We start from the raw sequence: 23,979 nt of genomic DNA on the forward strand, positions 1-23,979 counted from the left end.
GATTTAATTTTTTTCAAATTTGTTAGGTGGTTTCATGAGTCACATGAGGACTATTTTTAGGGCTGAAAGGAATAGTAAGTAAATTCTGCAAAAATGCTGGATAAATGCAGTTCTAGTAAATCAGAAAAAGAAGACTGATCCAAAAGTGCATATCAGTTTTTTTTTCCAAAATAGTGCTCTCATGGCAATAGATTGTATTTCCCAACTACCTTTACAAAGATTGCAGATGAACATGCCTGAAGGATGTACTTTAGGAAACATAGCCCATGAGAGCAGTTGTAATAGCCTGGCCATTGATGAAGTCCCTTATATTTTATTGTGTGTTTAATGTTTGAAGAAGTATCGTGGTCAGGAGTGAATTTTTGCAGAGTGAAGAAATTCACTTTGCATCTTATAATGAGAACTCTGTCAGATTTAAAGAAAACTCTAAAAAGCCTTTGTTTTTTCTTACTGGTACTTTTTCATTATTGTTCATGGGAGTTTATGTAATTCAAATGAATCTACATACTGATAATATTTCCCTCTCTTTATCTCCTTCTACTACACATTATTTACCCTGAAATCTGTCCTGCAACCAAATCCCAAGTATAGTATTCACTTTTAATATAAAGTTATGTTCATTATGTTCTGACGTACTAGTTTTACTCTAATATATTTATTTTATTTAAGCACTCAGAACAACTATAAGTTGTTGCCTAGTTACCATTAGATTTCTAAAGGATATACACAAGTTCTTTTTTCTGTTTTCATTCACGTATCTTGCAAAACTGAAGTTTTAATAAGTGCTATATTCACCCACATATATCCTTTTCTGCATAAAGTGCAGCTTTAAAAACCCTTATTTGTTTCTCCAAACCTTATTTTCAGAACTCATGAAAAAGTAATATTTAAAGATAAGGTTGGATGGAAAGGAACAGGAAGAGGATACACGTTCTAGTGCTTAGGCCCTAGTGAATTTATTCTATGACAATGAGTATCTAAAGTAATACGATGTACAAAATAATAAGAATAGTTTATACTAAATACATGGAAATCCCCTATTACCATTAAGAAGTACAATTTAATTGTTTTTCACCATGTACAAACATGTATAGACATCCCTGTTTATGTGTTTATAAAACACTCTTTATATTCACAAACATTTCTATTTATGTATTCATTATTAATATCTTCCTTTATTTTTGTGGAACAAAACTAGAATTTTAGCTTTTAATTTTAAAATGAGACTTTTCTCTGTCTAAAACATATAATGTAGAATAATAAGGTTGAAAGGGACAATGGACCCATGGCAGGAGATCCTACATCATTCCAGATGGGATGGATACACATGATCAAAGAAAGAATAACACAACACAATTAACAATAGCTGGAAGAGACCCTGGAAATCGTTTTAAGAGAATAGGAGACTTGCTTTTATAAAGAAAATTCTATTAACAGGAGTCGTGAAGTGTTTTATAAAGAGGTTTAAGAATTACCATATTTTTCAGAGTATAAGATGCACCAGAATATAAGATGCACCAAGATTTTGAAGAGGCAAATTAAAAAAATTTTTTTTGCACTCCATAGACCTCCAAAAATGGCCCATTTTTCATGTAAACGGGCCCTTTTTTTTGACAGAAAAGGGCATGCATAGCTTTTAGGAGGCTGGTAGAGTCCTCCTGTGGGCTGGAGGGGTCAAAAATGAGCAAAAAAGCCTGTTTTTTGTCCAAAAAATGGCATGCATAGTCTTTAGGAGACTTATAGAGTACTCCTGGGGGCTGGAGGGGGGAATGAGCAAAAATTGCCCCATTTTTCCTCATTTTTGTCCTCCCCAGCCCCTAGGAGCACTCTGGAAACCTAAAGGCTATGCATGGCCATTTTTGCAAAGGGGGCGGGGTTTCAGGAGGCCAAAAATGCTGTATTCTGTATAAGACGCACCCAGATTTTCACTCTCTTTTTTGAGGGAAAAAGATGTGCCTTATACTCTGAAAAATACGGTACATTTTACTAGGATCAGGAAAATTACTAGTACATATTGTCTGATGGCATCCACTATATTTTTCCTGCCAATCTGAGTTGAAATAGAGAAAAGGGAACCCTTCACTTCAGATCTGGATTTGGCAAGAATATAAGTAACTGATCCTTAGCCATTATGTTGAAATTGCTTTATTTATGTAGTAGCTTTTCTTGCTGATAGCAGAAACCAAGCAGGAATCATGCTTTTGTGATACAATTGTGACATTCTTTCCTCTTTTTTACTAGTAATATTTGAAGAATGTATATAGAACAATGTTTCCATATATACTTTGTATAGTATATATTTAAATAACTTTATTTTTTGATGACATAAACTTTTGTTATGGATTCCGTAATTATTTTATGGGAATCTATTCTTGTTGAATTAAAAATATATTTTTTTATTCCCTCCCTCCTTCCCTCCCTCCCTCCCTCCCATAGGCTACCATTAATAAGTTAAATACAGAACTTGCTAAAGGACCACAAGAAGTTGCTACATATGTACAAGAGATCCAGAAACTTCAAACTTCAGTTAATGAATTTGCACAGAAAAATCGGGTAAAAATATTGTTATTTGTGTTTTGAAAGCTACAGATTGATGATCTTGTTCAATTCTAAAGATAAAGTCTTATCAGTTATACAAATCATGAAGCCTCTGATATTACTTTTTGAGGTCATTGATGAATTCCTCTTCTAACTTGACAAAATTAAGCCAAGATCTGTTCTTGGATTACAGACTCATGTATTTTGAAAAACAAGTCAGAGATGCTAGCCCTTTAGGAACCATGGATTGATATCAAATACCATTATAATCATGCAGTATTTTTCTGTTGATCCTAATGCAGCAAGTATACTTTCTATTCTTACAGCATTTATATAGCTATAAGGTAAAGGTTTCCTTTGCACATATGTGCTACTCGTTACCGACTCTAGGGGGCGGTGCTCATCTCCATTTCAAAGCCAAAGAGCCAGCTTTGTCTGAAAACGTCTCCGTGGTCATGTGGCCGGCATGACTAAATGCCGAAGGCGCACGGAATGATGTTACCTTCCCACCAAAGTTGGTTCCTAATTTTTCTACTTGCATTTTTACATGCTTTCGAACTGCTAGGTTAGCAGAAGTTGGGACAAGTAATTGGAACTCACTTCGTTATGTGGTGCTAGGCATTTGAACTGCCAACTTTTCTGATCGAAAAGTTCAGCGCGTTAGCCACTGAGCCACCGCATCCCCTTTTACATACTTGCAAAAACATTATCTTTGGTTCTGAAGCTCACATGGTTATGGTTGCAACTGCTTGCAAGCAACAGGAAAAGTAAAATTGCATCTTCTCAGTTTAGGGTCCTTCTTGATAGTATAGTGGAATAATAAAAATCCAAACTCAGAATATTGTCTTATTACAAGAAAAATAACATAAACCTTCATTTTGGGACTCTCAATGGTATATGTAGTCATGCATGTTTTTATATTAAAATACTAATTTTGCATTTTTGATCCATCTGCTTATTTTATTTAAAATTAATGAAATACAATCTTAATATTATCCACAATTCAATTTTAGAAACTACTGGAAAAATTAAAAAAGAAAGAATTGGAATATACTCAGTTAGAAGAGAGACAAAATGAAGAATCATTGGGTAAAAGGAATCTGCAAGCAACTCTTAATCAAAAGGAATTGGACTGTCAACAACTTCAGGCAAGACTGTCTGCATTGGAGGACTCATTACAGAGATTGCAGAAAGAATTGTGTGAAAAGAGAGAAGCAAGCCAAAAACTTAAGGAAGAATTGTCAGAAGCTGAAGCCAAGAACCAGCATCTTAAAGCAGAATACAAGCAGCTACAACAACAAAGGGAAGAACAAGAACAGCGAAGCCTGCTGCTTCAAAATGAGCTCAATCAGGTAAAATTAAGTTTATCCATTTTTAAGCAAATAAATTATAAAGCCTGATTTCACATATTGACCAAGAATTCCTATACCTTTTGCATATTTAGACAGAAATAAAACTTTTTTAAAAAAGAAAATAGCCAACTACAGCATGCAAATATCTTCTGTAAATTATTGTTTTAAATTAATGATATCTCAAATAAAGCAGTCTTAGAATCTTAGCATCATACAAATTAATCCTGAAAGTACCATTTAGCTTAAGCAGTTTAAGCAACAATGTTTCTCCCTCCTGCCTCTACATTTGATTTCAAAGACACCTTACCTACAATAAACCAGAACATTATTGTGCCAATTAGCAATTAACCTTTTCTCTGCCTCTGGAGCTTTCTGCTTTGTTAGTTTTTGCCTGACTTAAACTATATTTAAGTGTGCATAGATATTAGTAGGTTCCCCTTAGAGTTAATCAAGAACATTAATCACTATTAGCTGGTAAGATCTTGTGGCCACCAGAATCAACTTAGGTTTTTCCCACTTCTCCCTCTGGTATGTTAGACACGATCCCTTGAACTCTGGTCCTTTTCCATCATCACTTTAGAACTCATAGTGATCTTCATTTCATCTTGGAAATTGCAAATCTTTCAGAAGCCAAAACTGTGTAAATCCAGCAGTTAGTTTTCAGTTAACCAGCTGCTTCCCCTCCTCTCCAAAACCCATAATCTTTTCCTGCTAGTCTTTCAGATAATTTTCATCTCTTCTCTTCCATCACCTGTGATAGCTCTACATGAATACCCTTTATCAACTCCAGTTTAGTACTTTTCAAGCTAAATCAATCAACCTCCGCATACAGTTCATATGTTTTGGTTAATCTCATGATACAATAACAAGACTGTGTTTACTTGCTCCCCGCTTCCCAGTGCAGTTTAGACACAGGTTTAACTTGTCTGAAGAAAAAAAAAATCCTGTAGATTATTCTGTGGTTTAAGTCAGTTAAGGCAATCTAGTCATATAAATGTATTTTACTAAATATACATTATTGGTTTTATACAAATAAAGTAGAGCCAATGTATAGTGGTTAAGGTACTGGACCATCCAGGTTTAAGTTCACTCTTAGGCATGAAAGCTAGCAGTGTGACATCTGTCCAGCTATTTGGACTAGACCAATAGACTTTATCTACTCTAGTAAATAAAGTTCTGCATTTATTTATTTAGCATATTATTTAGCATATACATGGACTTACAGTAGTTCAAAATCTGCAGTCATTAGTGAAGAAACTTTTATCTTGCAGTGGATTGATTTGGGAAAACAAAATATAAAGCTGCTCTCATTATTTGAGCTGCAGTCTATTTGTGATTGGAAGAGAAGCATGAACTGAGTTGGGCCAGATGTATGGCTGTCCACAACTTACTAGGACTGAATGTGTTGATAGCATTTGTATGCAAGCACAGTAGATTAAAAAAGCAAACAAAGTATGCCTTGTTCATTAAAATGAAGCTTGTTTTCATTTCCAGTTACACAATAAACTTCTGGAAACAGAACATCAACTTGGAGAAGCACAGGGGCGACTAAAAGAACAGAGACAGCTATCTAGTGAAAAGCTGATGGAAAAGGAACAGCAAGTGGCTGACATTCAGTTAAAACTTTCACGTGCTGAAGAGGAGGTAAGAATTACATTCAGAATATAATTTTGGTTGAGTTGAATTTGTGTTTTGAGATTAGTAACCAGAAAACTTTGTCTTGCATGTCTCTTCCCTTTGCTTGCTTTAATTAAATATATCTTCCAAAATTCCTTAATCCTTCATTAAACATAATGGATCAGGGTATTAATTCTTCATCATTAGGCAGGGAGTTCTTGATGTCTGCTTCTCAAGATATTTTCAGGGTTAGGTCCAACCTTTTAACTGAGTATGTGTAAGAATTATAAAGATTATTGCTTTTGCTGCCTAATTAATGAGTGGTATCTAAAATTACAATTTTCTCAGAGTAGTTGATAATGAGAAAAAACAGAACTTTATTTTTCTGTGCATCTTTCTTAATGAAGAATGCCGAATGTAATATAGGAATCAATCACCTACTGTTATAATGTTGTTATAACCTTTTGATTTTGTTGGAAAAGTTGTTGAAGTGACTGATTTTTATTAAAAAAAACTTTTAGGACAAATATTACACGACTTCTAATTCTAATAAAAAGGCATCTGATATAAAATACTTCAGTATTAGAGTAAATTATAAACTATTAAACTACTAAATTGTGCTTGTCAGTTTTCAGTCAACAGTCTGTGACTATTTTTCTAAGCTAAAGGAAAAAGCGGCAAATACAACTGAATTGCAACATCAATTAGACAAAACGAAGCAGCAGCATCAAGAGCAGCAGAATCTTCAGCAAAGTACGACAGCAAAACTTCGAGAAGCCCAGGTAAGAGAATTTTGCTGCTAAGAAAAAAGCCCAACATATTTCTCGTGTGCTAGAACAGAGTTCCCCAACCTTTTTGGCTTTGCGGACCAGTGGGGAGGGGAGAGGGGATGGTTCCACATGCGTAGTGGACAAGTGTACATGTGCATGCAGCTCCATTTGAGTGAGCAATGGGCATGCACGGACACTGCTTGCGCAGTTGGAAAGCATGCACATGCACGAGTAGGGATGCGTGCACTCCCATGGCCCAGTTCCAAAAGGCTCAAGGCCTGATAGTGCTACAAGAAGAAATATTTTTGTTAAAATGCAGGTTATAGTTACTACTACAAGATAAGGAGCTTGATAGAATTAAGTTTTGATGATTTATAAATGGACTGTTATGCTATTTAATGGAACTCTCATTAGGCATGACATATCAAGGGGTTCAGAATTTGACATATTTTTGTTTTGAAGCATTGTTATAGGCAACTGCATTTCTGAAGCTCAATTCAAAGTAGGAAATTTACCTTCAAATCTATATATTTCATTAATACGTAGCACTTTATCATTATTTGTGGCAGAATTTGTGGCAGATACCATTAATTCATTTGCATAGGCTTTAGAGATGTATCATGTCTTTTTCTCTTTCTTCTTCCTGTTTTTTTTTCTGAAAAATGAATAAAAACTTTTATGTTTTAAACAAAGTCATTTTCTCTTGTATGTTCCTCATTACAAACATTTTATTTTGATTGTACTTTTTAACGTTCATGGTTAAACTTTTATTTAATTACATAAAGAAGAAAAATGGCTTCAAGTTGTTTTTGTTAAAAAGGGGGCCATGAGCTCTCTGTAAATTTAGTATGCAGAAATTATGTTCCTAGATATATTTAGCAATTGTATTCCCCCTTTCCAAGAATGATTTAGAGCAAGTTCTACGTCAGATTGGTGATAAAGATCAAAAAATCCAAAACCTTGAAGCCCTGCTACAAAAGAGTAAGGAGAATATTTCTCTGCTAGAAAAAGAAAGGGAAGACTTGTATGCAAAAATTCAAGCTGGTGAAGGAGAAACAGCAGTTCTAAATCAGTTACAAGAGAAGAATCATGCTTTGCAGGAACAGGTAAGAAGTTTTCAAAGTAAAAATTCCAAATTTGTTAGACGACAGTATTTTAAAAGTGACATATTTTGTTACTTCATGGGTCACTTCTTGTTGCCTAAAGTCCCTGTTGCAGTTAGTCCTCAACTTACAACCACAATTGAGCTCAGAATTTATTAAATTTAGTAACTACTTCACTGTTCAGTAAATTCTTAATGTGTTGTTTGTTGTTGTTTGTTGTTTATTAGTTTTGTATGCCGCCCACTCCCGAAGGACTCCGGGTGGCTCACAATAAACAGGGAAAGGGAAATAAATAAGACAATACAAAGAATTTAAAAATGCACAACATTCACAATTGAGGCGGGGCTGGATATTTCAACAGCCCCCAGCCTGTCGGTCGCTTTACGGAAGGCCGGGAGGATAGTAAGGGTCTGGATCTCCACGGGGAGCTCATTCCAGAGGGCTGGCGCAGCAACAGAGAAGGCTCTCCCCCGGGAGGTTGCCAGCCGACATTGGCTGGCCGATGGAACCCGGAGAAGGCTAAGCCTGTGAGATCGAATCGGTCTTTGGGAGGTAATTGGCAGGAGGCAGTCTCTCAGGTACCCAGGTCCGATGCCATGCAGGGCTTTATAAGTAACGACTAGCACCTTGAAGCGTGTCCGGAGACCAATGGGTAGCCAGTGCAGGTGATGGATGGGCTTGATGAAGTGATACCAGTTTCCCAATGTCTGGTTTTAAGTCACTTAGCAGGAGTCTTAAATCACCACGTTCAGTAATCTGGAGTCGATTTCTTTGCTTGGAGAGAAGTTGGATGACCACACTGAAGCCACGTTCTACCAAATATGATTTTGGAAATGCAACAAGGAACTTCTTAACAACTGTCCATAGTGCAAGATAGCAATCAGAAATTTCTTTCTGTAACCAAAACTCTTGGTACGATTTTTTAAACTTTGGCTTCAGTTCAATGTCATTTTACAGCTCTATGAGTTGTTCCTCCTCTATCCCATCTTCTCTCGGTATCTGAAAATGGATTTATCACCCAATCTGGAATTTCCATCAAAAGAAGATCCTGATATCGCTCAGACATATCTTTATGCAGCATGTCCAAATGGTCACAAAAAACCTGAAGGTCATCATCTTGTATCCCACCTTTCTCTTCTAGCTCAGAGAAGCTTGGAAATTGGTATAGCTTGCAATGGCCTATATTGTGCTTGAATAGAGTTAACTTTGAAATAAATGTAGAGATGACAGATTTTGCCTTAATAAGAATTGACTTAATTTCCTTGCAACTGCAAATTCACTTCATTGAACTTTGCAAATAGTTCTGATAAATAAGCAATATCATGCCTGATCTCTTTGAGTTCACCACTGAGCAAGGCATTCTTGTCTTCACAAAACTCCACAACAGTGTCAAAAAGATTGTAAAAGCGTCTCTTTTGATAGCCAACAAACTTCTGTATGAAGCAGCAAATGATCAAAATCTTCATCATTGAAAAGGTATTGAAAAAGTGACTTATGACCATTTTGACAGTTATAGCAATAGCAATAGCAGTTAGACTTATATACCGCTTCATAGGGCTTTCAGCCCCCTCTAAGCGGTTTACAGAGTCAGCATATCACCCCCACATTCTGGGTCCTCATTTTACCCACCTCGGAAGGATGGAAGGCTGAGTCAACCCTGAGCCGGTGAGATTTGAACAGCTGAACTGCAGATAACAGTCAGCTGAAGTGGCTGCAGTACAGCACTCTAACCACTGCGCCACCTCGGCTCTTCCACTGTGCCACCTCGGCTCTTATGACCATTGTAGCATCCCCATGGTCATAAGATCAAAATTTGGATGCTTGGCAACTGACTCATACTGTATTTATGATGGTTGCAGTGTCCTGAGGTCATATGATCATCTTTTGCAACCTTCTGACAAGGCAAAGTCGATGGAGAAGCCAGATTCACTTAACAACATTAGTAACAAGTGCAGTGATCCATTTAACAAGTGGCAAGAAAGATAATAAAACAGGGCAAAATTCACTTAACAAAAGAAATTTGGGGCTCAATTATAGTCATAATCTGAGGACTACCTGTAGTCTGCAGCAGGAGGAAAAAGGCTTTTCAGAGAGCAAAGAGATAGCAGAGTTTGGAATGTAGGCAGGAAGAGAGCAAGTTTGTATCTTCCCTAGCAAATTGTGAAATACAAGTGGTCCTTATCTTACAACTGTTAGTTCAGTGACAGTATGAAGTTACAATGGCACTGAAAGAATTGAGTTATGACTATTTTTTACACTTATAACCATTGCACCATTCCCATGCCCATGTGATGAAAATTCAGACACTTGGCAACATAGTCATATTTATGATGGTTGCAGTGTCCTGGGGTCATGTTGATCACTTTTGTGACCTTCTGACAAGCAAAGTCAATAGGAAAGGAGGAAAAATGCCACTTTATAGCTAGTACAACTAATGATTAAAGATATTTCACTCATTACTGGGAATGAGATCAGGGCAATGACAATTCATTTTGGGGGGAAACACAAGGATGTAGTCAGGACATGAAGTTAAACTGCACTGTAAGCTACTTTTATTAGGTGTGTCAATGCTTGAGAACCACTTGTCTCAATTTCACAAACTATTCTGAACAAAACGTGCCTCCCTCTTTCAGCAGATCAGCCAGCCAGCTAATGCTATAAAAATTATTACTAACTTAAAACACATTTTCTGGAGTATTTCCAGCAGTGGGCAAGATTAAGATTGTTTATTAATCCAGATGATTTTTAAAAGAATCCTATTAACAATACTAATACTATAGAAAAAAAACGTGCATCTATGAAGTAGTTGCAAAATCACGCCCTGCCCCAGCATGAAAGGATTACAATCCACAACCTCTTTTGTACGCTTTTCAATCCTTATTTACATGAGAAAGTAGTTTAAGCGGAGTAGACGTTCTTCCTCTTAGGATCACATCCCAAAATTTCAGCTTCCCCTTGCAATTTTTTACGGAGGCAGCAGCTCAGTTTCTACACAGCAGAAATGGTCTCCGTGCACTCATGTCGGGTGGGACAGGACCTTGGGCTCTTGTGAAGCTGTTCACCCACATGCCCATTCGTTAAATAACAGGGGGGCGTGGAGAAGGAAGGTGGGAAAGCCAGCGAGAAGCAGGGAAGACAATTCCATTGCTACGTTTATGGGTTCATGGCCGCTGCCCCACGGAGCTGGAGGAGCAGTTTTAACTGCCAGTCTCGCACGACGAAGAACCCAGCCCTTCTACCCATTGAAGGCGTGCGCGAGACCCAAGCCTTCCCAAAGGTGCGGCGTCGCCGGTTCCTGGTGAGGCGAGACAGAGCCGCCACCTTCACACAAGCTGCGCAGGGACTCTCGCTTACAGTCCCATCGCATTTCCTTCTGCGCCTGCGTGCTGAGTTAGGCGAGTCGGGAGTACAGTACAGCAGAACACCTCCAGCACTCCTCTGCCACCTCCCTTGCCTCTTAGCGCCCCCCTGCCCCGCCTTGCCTCTTAGCACCCCCCTAAATCATCCCACCCCCCAGGGGGCAGTACCACCCACTTTGGGAACCACTGTTCTAGATCTTTAACAGACATGCAAAAGCCACTTGAAGAAGAAATTGCAAAGGATACCCAGGTCTCGAGACATAAAACATCAGGACTGGTTCACAGCCAGTTTTAATCTCAATATTTTATCATTGTTTTTCTTTATTTTTCATATAGGTAACACAGCTGGCAGAAAAATTGAAGAATCAATCAGAAAGTCATAAACAGGCCCTAGAAAATTTGCATGAGCAAGTGCAGGAACAGAAATCCCATTTAAGAGCATCTCAAGATCATGTTCTTTCATTGGAAACAACTATCAGTGAGCTACATAATCAGCTAAGTGAAAGTAAAGAAAAAGTAATGCAACTTGATTTGCAGGTGATCTAACTTTGCATTTTTACTTATGTAAAATATAAGGGATAGGAATACTAATTTAATTTTCACAAACCCAGTAACACCTCTCTATTAAGCTAAGCTCCAGAAAGTTTTAAATTTGTAAGCATTGTATACACTGGCTGCATTCGGATATTATGTCACTATTTTATTGTGATGAAACTGCTCTGAGTGAACTTTGGGCTTACATGTTTTTCTCTTGTCTCTATGGCACAGATGTGAGAAGATTATTGAAACCTTTGCTTCCGTAGATTTTTATCTAATAGCTCATTGTGGTGGGGAATAAGCAATGATAAATCTTGGTCTTGAGTATCCCCTTTATTATGACTGCAGTTTTTTCATCTCCGTGAGAGTACTGAGAAAATAGTGTATTGAAGATGTTACTTTGCATTATAGTTTTTAAAAGGTATACATAGATATTAGGTTAGAAAAAAATCAGATGGTGGTGTATTCCTGTGGTCTTCTGGAAGGCCAATAGACAAACCTATCAAAGCTTTGGACAGGTGTTCAACAAGCTGTTGGAGGGAAGGGGAAATGCCTGTATATGTAACATCTGTCAACGTCCAAGACAGCGCGCCATTCAAAGTTGCCGCAACGTGCTGTTTCGGAGTTGCCACACACACTCGGGGGAGGGGGTTGCATAGGGACAAAGATGGGTGTTGGGTGATGGGACTCACGCTGGGAGAGAAGCCAGGAAGGCAAGCCAGCTGCTGTCAGTTCAGAAGCCATCCAGGCCTGAAGAGTACTTGCTGGAGCCAGCCAGGGAGCCAGCCGGGAACAACCGGGAACAGGAGGGCGGGGTGTGCTGAGTCCGTATAGCCAGCTGGCTAGCAGAAGCTGGTAATGCTGGCTAGAAACCCTTTTACTTGTATTGTTCACCACGTGCCAAGCTGTGACTCCAGTAAAGAGGCCTGTTCTGCTCACAGTGTGGATTCTTCTTTTGCTGGTTTGGTTTGTAACCGTGATATCATCCCTGCAGAAACGTGGACTTTTAGAAGCGGATCAGACCATTTTGTTACTGGGATAACTTATATCAAAAACATATGCTTCGCATCCTTTTTTGTCCATCTTCTTCCATTGTCCATTGGGGGAGACACAGAGAAGAGTGACTCCTCTGTTCTGTTACTGGTTCTTTGATCTATAGAAATTGCAGAACTGATAGGAAAAGACCCATTTCTTCCCTTTCTCTTTTCTGTCAAGTGGGTCTTTTTGCTTTTGGGGGAACTGGTACCCCAAAAACGGCTTTCCCTCCTTCTCTCCTTGCTTTGAGTGACAAGGCATAGAAGAGAAATGGGAAAAGAGTTTTTTGTGCACATTGGAAACTTTTTGACTCTCCTGCTGCTAAAAGGTAAATGGCACTGAAAAGCAGTGGCCAAAGACTTGGGGCACATAAAACATGTCCAATAGTTTCAGATGGCCAACTCACCCCTTTAAATTGCTCAGCAAAGTCTGTGCAAGCAAAAGACAGACAGTGGGCCAAGATAGGTTGAATTGTCCATATTCTCAATAAATAGTTAATAGGTCTTCTCCATGCCAGGGCGAGCAGGATATACAGATGTGCCATTCAAAAAAGTTTCATAGCTTGATTTAACTATTGGATTACATAGCCTCTTAATCCCTTACAGGTTTCTACTGCAATTGACATCTTTGCTTAGATTTTGGTGGTTTATAAATATGCCTTTGTAAAAATCAATTTAATTCTGTTTGAATTGAGTTTAGAATCAAATATCTGGATGAAATTTTATAGCAATTTAATATACTATGATCAAACAGTAAAGTCAAGCATTTCACAGTCTTTTGCTAAATTATTCATAATTGGTAACACATTTTAGAATATAAATGAATAGTGGTTTTTCAGTCATGTACAATGTTTAATTTTTCTGATTAATTTTGGTTCAATTTTTATAATTTAGTAAGTGTATCACAGCATTGTCTGTCCCGCTGTCTATATATCTTATCTGTTTATCTGTCTTATCCATTGATAATGCTGTGGTACACTTAGTAAATTGTTCACTCTTGGAAAATTTGAGGTTTTATAAGCTAACTGTGTAATATTATAAATATTAAGTGATTATATTTTAATTCTGTGTCAGGTAAAAGCAAAGACTGAATTGCTTCTGTCAGCGGAGGCAGCAAAAGCTGCTCAGAGAGCAGACCTTCAGAATCATTTGGATACTGCCCAGAATGCATTACAAGACAAACAGCAGGTGAGAGAAATAGAAAGGACCTATGGCTTCACAATTAAGAAATATTTATTTAAAATAAGGTCAATCTTATGTATCATCATCTAAAATATGTAACTTTGTAATGCTATTTTTATATTTACCTCAAATAGTCCAAGTGATACATTTAAAATTATAATTTCTAAATAAAATATAAAATGTTGGGGGGGGGATGTTTTTTGGATCTGTAAAAATCTGAATAATGGACATGGTAGTACATGGACACCAGAATAGAAGAGAATAGAAGAGAAAAAAATGAAGAAAAGCACAAAATAAAAATTCCACATATAGAAGTAGAACAAGTAGTGGCAAAATACTGTCAATAGTTATAGATGTATCACTAAACTAAACTAAACACCAAAACTTTGGCAGTATCACTTGAACACCATCGGCATTGAAAAGATCCCCATTAGTCAATTACAAAATTACACTTGGAACAGCTTTCATCCTGCACCAATGCCTTTAAAACCCACTATGCATTCACACCTGCCTATAACAGGTCCTTTGGGAGGACTGAATTAGTGAATAAAAATGCCAAATGAAGTCTAAACTTCTGGCTGACTATGTGACGAGCCATATTAATTTTGTTTTATATATTGGATGTTTTCAGATGTAAAGTGTTTCTTTTATACTTAAACTAATGTCACTGTATTAGATTGTCTAAAAATGTTTTTTTTTTAAATTATTGCTAATAGGAATTAACAAAAGTCAGCACTCAATTGGATCAAGTTGCTTCCAAGCTGCATGACAAAGAGGAATATTGTATACAGCTGGACTCCAGTCTTAAAGAGTACAAAGAAAAACACCTTAATTTAGAGCAAAAAACAGAAGAGCTGGAAGATCAGCATAAGGTTTGTATTTATTTCTTTTAGTTCATATTTCAAATTATGGCTGGTGTCCATATGGAGAAGCAACGAGAAAGATAGAACAGCTGATGCAAAGTATAGTCATTATTAAATATGAAATGAACGGCTCAAACAGTAACTCATTTCACATAGAAGCAGATAGGAAAATCTTAAGGACAGTCAAGAAAAGTCAAATCATTTTTAACTGTGGAAAGTGTGAAAGAAAGATGTAAAGATTCGTGTTTTTCTTATCCTTGCTATAACACAAAAGCACCAGTTATGTTTTTTGGCCCATAGCAGCAATCTTTGGAGCATAGAAATCACACAGAATTTTTGCTACACTCTGCTGGTTTCTTTTTGTATGCCTTTTTTCATTTGTCATTTAGAATATGACTAACACAAATTTTTAGAATTATAAAAATTGATGCTTCTCTGCCTAACTTTCTCCATAGAAAAAATTATGATCATCTAAATCTGTGATGGCGAACCTTTGGCATGCCAGAGGTGTCACACATAGCCCTCTCTACTTGCAATCTCACCGTCGCCCCAGGTCAGATCTCCTCAGCGTTTCTTTCATAAGCTTCTGTTTCCCTGCAAACAATGAAACAAAAATTCATGAAAGAAAAAGATCTTACCTCTTGCCGTGATGCCAGTGTTGGGATGCCCCGCCTCCCGCCGGCTACGCCTGTGTACATGTCTGGGTTCGTGTGCATGTGCATCAGAGGTGGTTTTTTTGCTTTTGCACATGCGCAGAAGCATTTTTTCAGAACTGTGCATGGCTGTGTAGTGCACATCAATTCACGGCAGCAGCCGCCGGAACCCACCCCTGGTGCGCATGTCCGTGTTTGCACTCGCACGGACCTTTCAGTTTGAGCATGTGCACATGCACAGTTTGGGCAATTGATGCCTAAAAGGTTTGCCATCACTAATCTAAATCCTTACCAATATGAACCTTAGAGCAATGTGAGATTTTTACCTCACTTTCAACTGCACTGTAGAAACAACAGAATGGCAAGAATGTCTTGAGAAATAGAAGAAATAGGATGAAATGGCAAACCTGAGAATGTATAGGACAGCAATGGCGATCCTTTTTTGGCTCGCAAGCCATAAGTGAGGGGAGAGCAGTGGGGTCGTGTGCAGGTGTGCTGCACCCATAATGCAATGCGTGCCCCCCCCAGTGTGCAGGCGCGCGCTACAGGTGTGACCCCCCCATTTGTGCATGCTTTTTTCACCCTCCCCAGGCTCCAGAGGCTTTATAGGAGCCTGGGGAGGGCAAAAACAGCCTCCCCTGCCCCCCAGGAAGCTCTCCAGAGACTTCAGGGACCTTCAGGAGGTTTCCCTGAAACCTCCAAAGCTGTGAAAACGACCCTCCGAGCAAACCGGAAGTCACTTCCAGTTTGCTCGGAGGGTCGTTTTAAGCGCTCCGAAGGCTTCAGGGACCTTCAGGAGGCTTCCCTGAAGCCTCCGGAGCAGTCAAAACGACCCTCTGAGCAAACATTCCCGAACTTCTGGTTTGCCCGTAGGGATGGGTTTTTTTGCGTTCCGGAGGCTGCAGGGAGCTCATGAAGCCTCCAGAGGGCCTCCGGGGGGGGGGGGAGGCTCTTTTCGCTCTCCCCAGGCTCCTATAAAGCCTCTGGAGCCTGGGGAGGGCCAAAAATGGCTTTAAAAAAGGGTGAACTCAGCTGGCCAGTGGGCGCATGCACGCTGACAGGCCAATGCCTCACGTGCCCTGACAAATGGTTCCGCGTGCCACCTGTAACATGCGTGCCATAGGTTCGCCATCACTGGTATAGGAGAAGAAAGATGAGAAGTATTGTTAAAATAAAGACAAGAAAAAAGGATAATAATGTATTTTAGGCATTGAGAAATAAAGATACATGTACTAAAACAAACAAAGGAAAGTTAATTCAACAATGAATATTGGCAACCATATTTTCTTTGCTTCCTTCCACACTGAGGGTGACTCATCAGGCAGACTCTGTCAACAGAATTGGTGGAGGTTATATTTCTAACAGTCCACTGATCAACAAAAGACTATATTTATTTTTGTCTGCCTGGATAATCCAACTCAAAACAAACCACAAGGGAGAATATTTGCTTCTAATCCCTTTACCAAAGCAGTTTAAATTGTTCTTTATTAGTTTTAAGTTTTAAAATTTTCTGGTGCTAATGATAGGGAAAATATGTGTAGTCTCCGAAGTGAAGTGTGGGTGGAGTCACAGCTGGGTATTGTCATGGCCCATCTGCCTGGAGACTGAGGTAAATCTTGAGGCCACACCTCTATCCCTCCACTGACTCTCCAGATTAACCTCAGTCTTCGGTCCAGAAGGAGCTAAATACCTGGCTCTCCTTGGCGCAAAATATTTTCCCCTTTTTCCCTTGTTCTTTCCATTTTGGCATTTTCCTTTGGAGTTTTTACCTGAAGAAGTTTTCTTTTTTTGGCTTCGGACGATCCTCCTCTTGTGCGCTCCGTGAGGCCTGGCACAGGAGCGGTAGCACTTCTGAAAGGCCCAAGCAGTGGCCCGGCGAAGAAGCTGGGGATCCCAGGCCCGGCGCACACAGCACGGCTTGAGCACAGGCTGCTCCAGAGGATCTACAAGCAAGCAGGAAGAGAGTGGAGCATGTGATCGGACTGCGTGGTCGATGGTCGCCATCTTGAAGCGAGAGAGTGCATGCGCAGAGTGTAGTTCTGGTCTCTGGTCACAGAGATCGCAAGTGCCCGTGAACATCGCCAGTCCAAGAGGGAATTGGGCCTGAGCTTCTTCAGCAATTGGGGAGGGCCCCAGCATCTGGTGGTGGGCCGGTCCTGACTCGAGCTGCGGATCGGCGGCATCGGAGAGCAGAGCGAGAGGGAAGAGAGCCTTCGGAAAGCCTGCGGACCGGCTTCTTTGGAGAACGAGAGGGGGGGGGGGATCGTCTAACAGTGAGTAAACGCGATGGTGGACAACTTGAGAAGCGCAGGGCTGGGCAGAGCTTCCCCAAGGGGTACAGACTCAGAGGAAGGGACTCCAGAGGGTCCTACTCTGCGGAGAGGGGCAGAGCTGCGGCAGGAAAGTGCACCTCCAAATCGAGGAGAAAGCACTCGAAGAAGGAAATAAGGGTAACCAGAGCGGCAGGCAGGAGAAATAGGGACACGATCAGTCCTTCCTTGGCCAGATCCCGATCCCCAGTCAGGGCCTCCTTCCCAAGGGATCCTCCCGGTCTAATGACCTCGCCACATGGTTCCCAAAGAGGGGGTAGCTCCCTATTCCCCCTCTATCTCCAGCTCATCCCTCCAGAGCACGAGGAGACCCCTTCGGCCACCGTCATAGCAGCTTGCTGAGACAGCGCTTGGCTCCGCAAAGCTCTGATCACAGCATGGATCCAGAGCCTCCAAAGCTATCTCCAGCCTACCCAGAGCTGTCTCAGGGCTTCCAGGAGATCTTAGCTAGAGCCATTGCCCAGGGCATCTCCTCGGGCATGCAACACCAGTTTCAAGGGCCTAGGAACAAGGCAGTCCATAGGACACCTCGAGGTCATCTAGACTAACCCAGTCCTTCCACCTCCAGAGACCTTAGAGAGGAATCCCCCTCCATGCCTAGTGAGGAGTCGGAGTCAGAAGAGGGGGAGATTAAGGAGGTGGGTTTCTCTAATGAAGAGGAGGCCCAAGACCTAGAGGCCCCATCTATCTTGGGCCTATTCCCACCATAAAGCGTAAAGCTAAGGCCACAGCAGACCTGGATGTCCCAGTAACCAATCAGGACACTGCCAAGGCTGGAAAGAGTGGGGGAGCCAAGAATGGTCCTTTCCACAGACACCAGGTGGAGAAGGAGGAAATCCCTACCCAGACCTGTTTCTAGAGGTGCTCAAATCACAATGGGCCCAACCAGAAACCTTTTCAACACCTGGGAGCAATGATCTCAGGTTTTATAACATTAACGCGAACTTTGATCAAGCCTTGCAGGTTCCACCAGTAGACACTCCAGTGGTAAGCCTGGCATCCTCCTCACTGGTAGTGACAGGAGACATTTCCAACTGCCTGAAACCAGAGGACAGGAAGGCGGAAATAATCATGCACAGGACGTTCCAGGTGGTATCGTGGGCAATCAGGGCTGCCACAGCAGCCTCCTTTTTTTAATAGGTCTACCTTAATGTGGCTGGAACAGCTCCGTGACAGAAGCCTGGCTTTGGATGTCAGACTCTTGCGGGACATCACAAAGGTGATGGCGGCCACCCAGTTCTCAGCGGACGCCACACTGGATGCGGTCCAGAGCTCTCTGGACTGGTTCTTCCAGAGCTCTCTGTGGTCTACCGTCTCCCTGCTGAGCCAGTCCGCCTGGTGACCACAGAGAGTGGCAACTTCATCCCAGCATCTTCAGCCAAATCTGCCAGAGGTTCGGAAGACCATCGGTGGATCTCTTCACCTCCCCGACGAATGGCCAACTCCCAAGGTTCATAGCGCAGTTCCAGACACGATGGACAACGACTCCCTGCAATGCCCGTGGCCGTCAGGTCTTCTGTAAAGACACTATAGCCTTTCCCCCCTCCCTCTCCTACCCAGGGTGCTCAGGAAGCTGGTATTAGAGAGGGCAGAGGTGATTCTGGTGGCTTCATACTGGCCCCGACGCCCCTGGTTCACAGATCTGATAGAGCTGTCTATTGTCCCCCATTGAAGGATCCCTCAGGGGGAGGTAGCCCTTACCCAGGGGAGTCTGCTTCACCCAGACCCAGACTGGCTCCAATTGACTGTCTGGAGATTGAGCGGACACAGTTAAGAGAGACCCAGATTTCCACCAAGGTCATAGGAACCATAGAGGTGGCCAGAAGGAGATCCACCACTCGCATCTATGATGTGATCTGGGTCTCCTTTGCGGCCTGGTGCCGCTCGGCTCAGATAGATCTGACAGCGGCCACGGTTCCGCAGGTCCTGGACTTCCTCCAGGATGGCCTGGAGAAGGGCCTGGCCCCTAGCACCCTCAGAAGGCAGGTCTCAGCCCTGGCCACCATCCTAGGGGGAGTGGGCACACAGTCATTGTCCCAACTTTCCATCATCAAACGGTTCTTCAGGGGTGCAACCAACCTCAGACCCCTGGTGATTCACCGTTTCCCCTCGTGGGACCTGCCTACAGTGCTCCAGGCTCTCCTGAAAGCACACTTCGAGTCTCTAAGGGAGGTGAATCTTCACTGCTCACGCTCAAGGTGGTGTTCCTTGTGGCTATTACCTCAGCCAGGAGGGTGTCAGAGATTAACGCAGGGCGGATTTCTGCATATTCCACAGTAACAGGGTGGTCCTGAGACTTGACCCAGCTTTCATGCCAAAAATTAATTCTCCCTTTCATAGGGCTCAGGAGATTATTCTCCCGAATTTTTGTCCAGTTCCCGCCAGCGGAAGGGAGAGGTCCTGGCATCACCTGGATGTCCGGAGGGCACTGCGTATCTACCTGAAGCGCATATCGCCCATCAGGCGGTCAGAGGGCCCTTTTCGTCTCTTACCACCTGGGAACCAGGGGAGCTAAAGTCTCCCAAGCCACCATCAGTAGATGGATCAGGCTAGCCATCTCCAAGGCCTACGAGGCACGGGGATTGCAGGTGCCTGAGGGCATCACCGCACACTCCAGCAGGACTGCAGCTATTTCGGCGGCCTGGGCCACTCAGGCCCCCATTGAAGACATTTGCAGGGCGGCAGTGTGGGCTTCGCCCTCGTCGTTCATCAGACACTATAGACTGGATGCCTTTGCCTCCGTGGACGCGTCCTTTGGGAGGAGAGTCCTCCAGAGAGTGCTGGATACTTGGGGGGACTCAGGCCCCATGGACCCTCCCAGGGACCCCTAGCTTTGGTAGGTGCCAGATGTGACTCCTCCCACGCCCCACTTCGGAGACTGTCAGTTGGTCTTACCTGAACTGCATGTCTCGAAGGATGGCATGGGAGCAGTCACTTTCCACCCGTAGTGCGCCTTGCGCAGGGTGAGCCTGAGAGAGAGCTACCGATCAGTCAGGGACCAGGAGGGGAGGGGGGGGATTACCCTGTCCCCTTCCTTCTAGAGATGCCTTGACTGGATCATCGGTTAATCTGGAGAGTCAGAGGAGGGGTAGAGGTATGGCGTCAAGATTTACCTCAGTCTCTGGGCAGATGGGCCGTGACAGTACCCAGCTGTGACTGCTCCCACACCATCCTTTGAGACATGCAGTTCAGGTAAGACCAACTGACAGTTTGTAAGCATAGTAATAATTGATACTACTATTACTATTGTAACTGTTAGTGGGTGAGGAAAACTAGAAAACAGATTTATATACATAATCATACATTGATCAACTTTATAGAGAAACTTTACAATCAGGAAAAAAGTTTTTACAGACATTGAAGTTAAAACATTGGAAAAACAATTAAATTATGAGATTTGAAATTGCAAAAAAGTATCAGCAACTACTTGGACAAAAAAATTGAAGTGCAAGAAAGCAAAGATTGCTTTGTTTGAAATTTGTACATTTAAATGATATTTCTGTGATGCAAACAAGCATGCATGCATGCACAATCCAGTAATGACAAAAACAATAAAAAAGCAATGAATGCAAGTACAGCTCTGCAAAATAGAGAATAACAATAAATAAATGAAACTAATAATAGAGCTAAGTTATAAAATTAGATTAGAAATGAAATAAATAAAATGTTAAAGGATATTAGTAATCTACAATAATTAAAATAAAAAAAATGTAAAGATTAGATTTGGGGCTAAAAAAATTAGTCTTCAGAATTATCCACTGCAAATGAAATCAGTCTCAGAAGAAAGGAAAATGATTGCTGCTAGCACATTCAGTTTTGAGGTTCTTCAAAAGTTTACAGGAGATAAGCATATAACAATTGTGGTCAGCCTTGATCCTGTCCATTAAGTACATTCTTCATTTGGATTTTGTTTCAAATTCAAAGATCAAACTTGCCAATATGTTGTAGCATATTAATAAATAAGTAGGCAGTATTAGCAGTCAAAGCTGTGTTTCTATAATTACAGTTAACTGCAGAAATTAGTTTCAGTGAACCTGTTGTAGTTTTCTTCATGAACTAAAGGACTGATTGGTGAAATGACTTTTTTTAACTTAATAATTTTATGCAAAATGTTTTATTTTAATACTGTGCAATTTGAGCGTTTGGTCATATTTTGTAGTCATTGTCAACAGGTGTTGCTTTTGACATGTCTATAATTAAATGTTTACCCAGAAGAGATGACTAGATATAAGGATAGCACTCTGAAAATTTGGAGGAGGATAGGATAAGAATTCTTATTGCTTTAGACTTTACTGAGGCCAGTTTGACCCATGCAGAACGAAATGTTTTGACAGTCCATATTCATATTTGTTGAGAGAAGATAAGTAAAGCCAAAGAGGGTTAAGGTTTCCGTTATCATTATATAATTAACATTTTGTTGTGATTATTTGCTTTCTAAAAATTATCATTACAGAAACTTGAAACTGATCTTTATGAAGTTTTGGGGCAAAAAGAAAAGGCTGTTCAAGAACTAGAGCAGCAAAGAAAACAGTACACAGAGTTGAACCTCAAAGCTACAGAACTGAGCAAACAACTAGAGGAAGAGAGAGAAATGTATGTTAAATTATTTGAATGTGCCACTTTTAGTTGTAGCCACATTTTAAAACTTGTCAGAGTTTCTAATTTTCTAGCATCTTTTTTTTTTGTACTCTGTTGCCTTGTTGGAGTTAAAACTAATAACTTTTATTTTGAATTATACATTTTGCTTAAATCTGCGTGGAATTATACATGTTTAGATATATCTACATCTATCTATCTATCTATCTATCTATCTATCTATCTATCTATCTATCTATCTATCTATCTATCTATCTATCTAAATGTTTTTGTTTTATTAGTATATAATAATTTATTATTTTTATTTTACTACATTTTTAGGCCACTCCTCTCCCCTACAGGGTGACTCTGGGCAGCTCCAGTGATAAAATTCAGTATTCGGTAATATTACTGAAACAGTGGCATTAATTTTACCAAGCAAAGTATAGGAAGTTTGTTGAATATTTGAAAATTTATATAAAAGTCAATGGTCAATTATGTAATTTTGAACTTGAAATAATTTCATTTTTATACATTGTATTTATATAGGCTATCTAGAGCCCAATTAGACTTACAGAAAAAAAATGATACATTAGAAGAAGTAAGCCAACAAAAATTAAAGCAGGAAGAAGAAAATGAAAAACTGAAGTTAGAAATTGAGAAATTAAATCATGAAATATTGAAGTATCACAGGGAATTAGAAGAAAAGCTGCAAATATTAACAGATGATTTGAAGAAAATGAAGCTGGAAAAAGATACTCTATTAAAAGAACTTGAAATCCTCAAAGGTAAATTGTCAAATAGCAACGAATCTTTGGAAGAAGCAAGGGATGCATTGGAGAAAGAGAAACAGAGAGGAAAGACAGCTGTAGCAGAAATTGTGAGTGCTGAATTTTAAATAAAAGTATTTTCTATGTAACCAATTTCACAGTTTACAGTCTACATGTGAAAATTCAAAGCAATATCTTAGTGGTGATGGCACTGACTATGGAAAGTAGTGAACAAATATTTAATTGACCATTTTACTTATTATATGCAAATCTTGGTGCCTAAATTCATAGCCTATTTTGAAAAGAAAATATTATTGCTTGGCAAAACATCATGTCCTTTACATAACAACTTTTGCTCCATTCGCTCATATATTTTCCTTTTAAATTCATAGTGTTTACAATTTGTATTTAGATCTAGGTTGTTTCAACAGTGGTGTGAGTTCTTGAAACTAATTTGAAAGGATATTAGAGTTCATTAGTAATATTTGTAATGTGTTTTAGTAATTTAACAAACAATTCTTATTAAATATTGATTTTTATACAGGAAAAATCTTGTCAAGAAGCTAAGCATCAACTTCAGTTACAGTCAGAATCTATAGCTAAAGAACAGAATGAACTGAAAAACTTACTGGAGAAACAAGATGGGGTAATGTTAATTATTGACTATAAGCATGACTCCTATGGCATTCAGATACAGGTAGTCCTTGACACAATGGCCACAATTGAGCCCAAAATTTCTGTTGCTAAGTAAGGCATTTGTTAAATGAGTTTTGCCTCATTTTACAACCTTTGTAGCACAGTTGTTAAGTAAATCATTGTAGTTGTTAAATTAGTAACACTTTTATTAAGTGAATCTGACTTTCTCATTGACTGTTTGTCAGAAGGTCGCAAAAGGTGATCACAAGATCTCAGGACACTGTACCAACCTAAGTTTGAGCCAGTTGCCATGCATCTGAATTTTGATCACGTGACCATAGGGATGCTGCAGTGGTTTTAAGTGTGAAAAATGGTTTAAATATTTTTTCATGAATCACTTCAAATGGTCATTAAAAGAACTACCTGTAGCATTGTTGTATTAATAACTCTGTGGAAAGGAAGAATTAATTTTCTCTTAATTCTATGTACAGTTTTTTCCTCAAATGAATTATGAATTATTGCTGTGGGATTCAATTATTTGCTAAGGGTATATGAAATATGTGGAGTTTCATTATAATTGGATTTTTGAAAAATATGTAATTATTATGAAAAATGAAGTAGTAACATGAGAAAAAAAATGAGATTTTCTATCAAAGAATA

The 23,979-nt window shown here is 40.1% G+C and overlaps 1 protein-coding gene across 1 annotated transcript in view; it reads left to right on the forward strand.

The window, feature by feature from the left end:
- Window positions 1-23,979, forward strand: part of EEA1 (early endosome antigen 1) — a 65,811-nt gene that overhangs the window by 24,185 nt on the left and 17,647 nt on the right. The window contains exons 10-20 of the mRNA XM_032220646.1: window positions 2,437-2,553; window positions 3,552-3,890; window positions 5,385-5,534; window positions 6,170-6,289; window positions 7,180-7,383; window positions 11,076-11,276; window positions 13,385-13,498; window positions 14,209-14,364; window positions 21,792-21,931; window positions 22,463-22,793; window positions 23,228-23,329. Of these exons, the coding sequence (XP_032076537.1) occupies window positions 2,437-2,553; window positions 3,552-3,890; window positions 5,385-5,534; window positions 6,170-6,289; window positions 7,180-7,383; window positions 11,076-11,276; window positions 13,385-13,498; window positions 14,209-14,364; window positions 21,792-21,931; window positions 22,463-22,793; window positions 23,228-23,329 (1,974 nt within the window). The remainder of the gene's footprint in view (window positions 1-2,436; window positions 2,554-3,551; window positions 3,891-5,384; window positions 5,535-6,169; window positions 6,290-7,179; window positions 7,384-11,075; window positions 11,277-13,384; window positions 13,499-14,208; window positions 14,365-21,791; window positions 21,932-22,462; window positions 22,794-23,227; window positions 23,330-23,979) is intronic.

This window comes from Thamnophis elegans, chromosome 7 (genome assembly GCF_009769535.1).
Source record: "Thamnophis elegans isolate rThaEle1 chromosome 7, rThaEle1.pri, whole genome shotgun sequence".
In the NCBI taxonomy this organism is placed as follows: domain Eukaryota; kingdom Metazoa; phylum Chordata; class Lepidosauria; order Squamata; family Colubridae; genus Thamnophis; species Thamnophis elegans.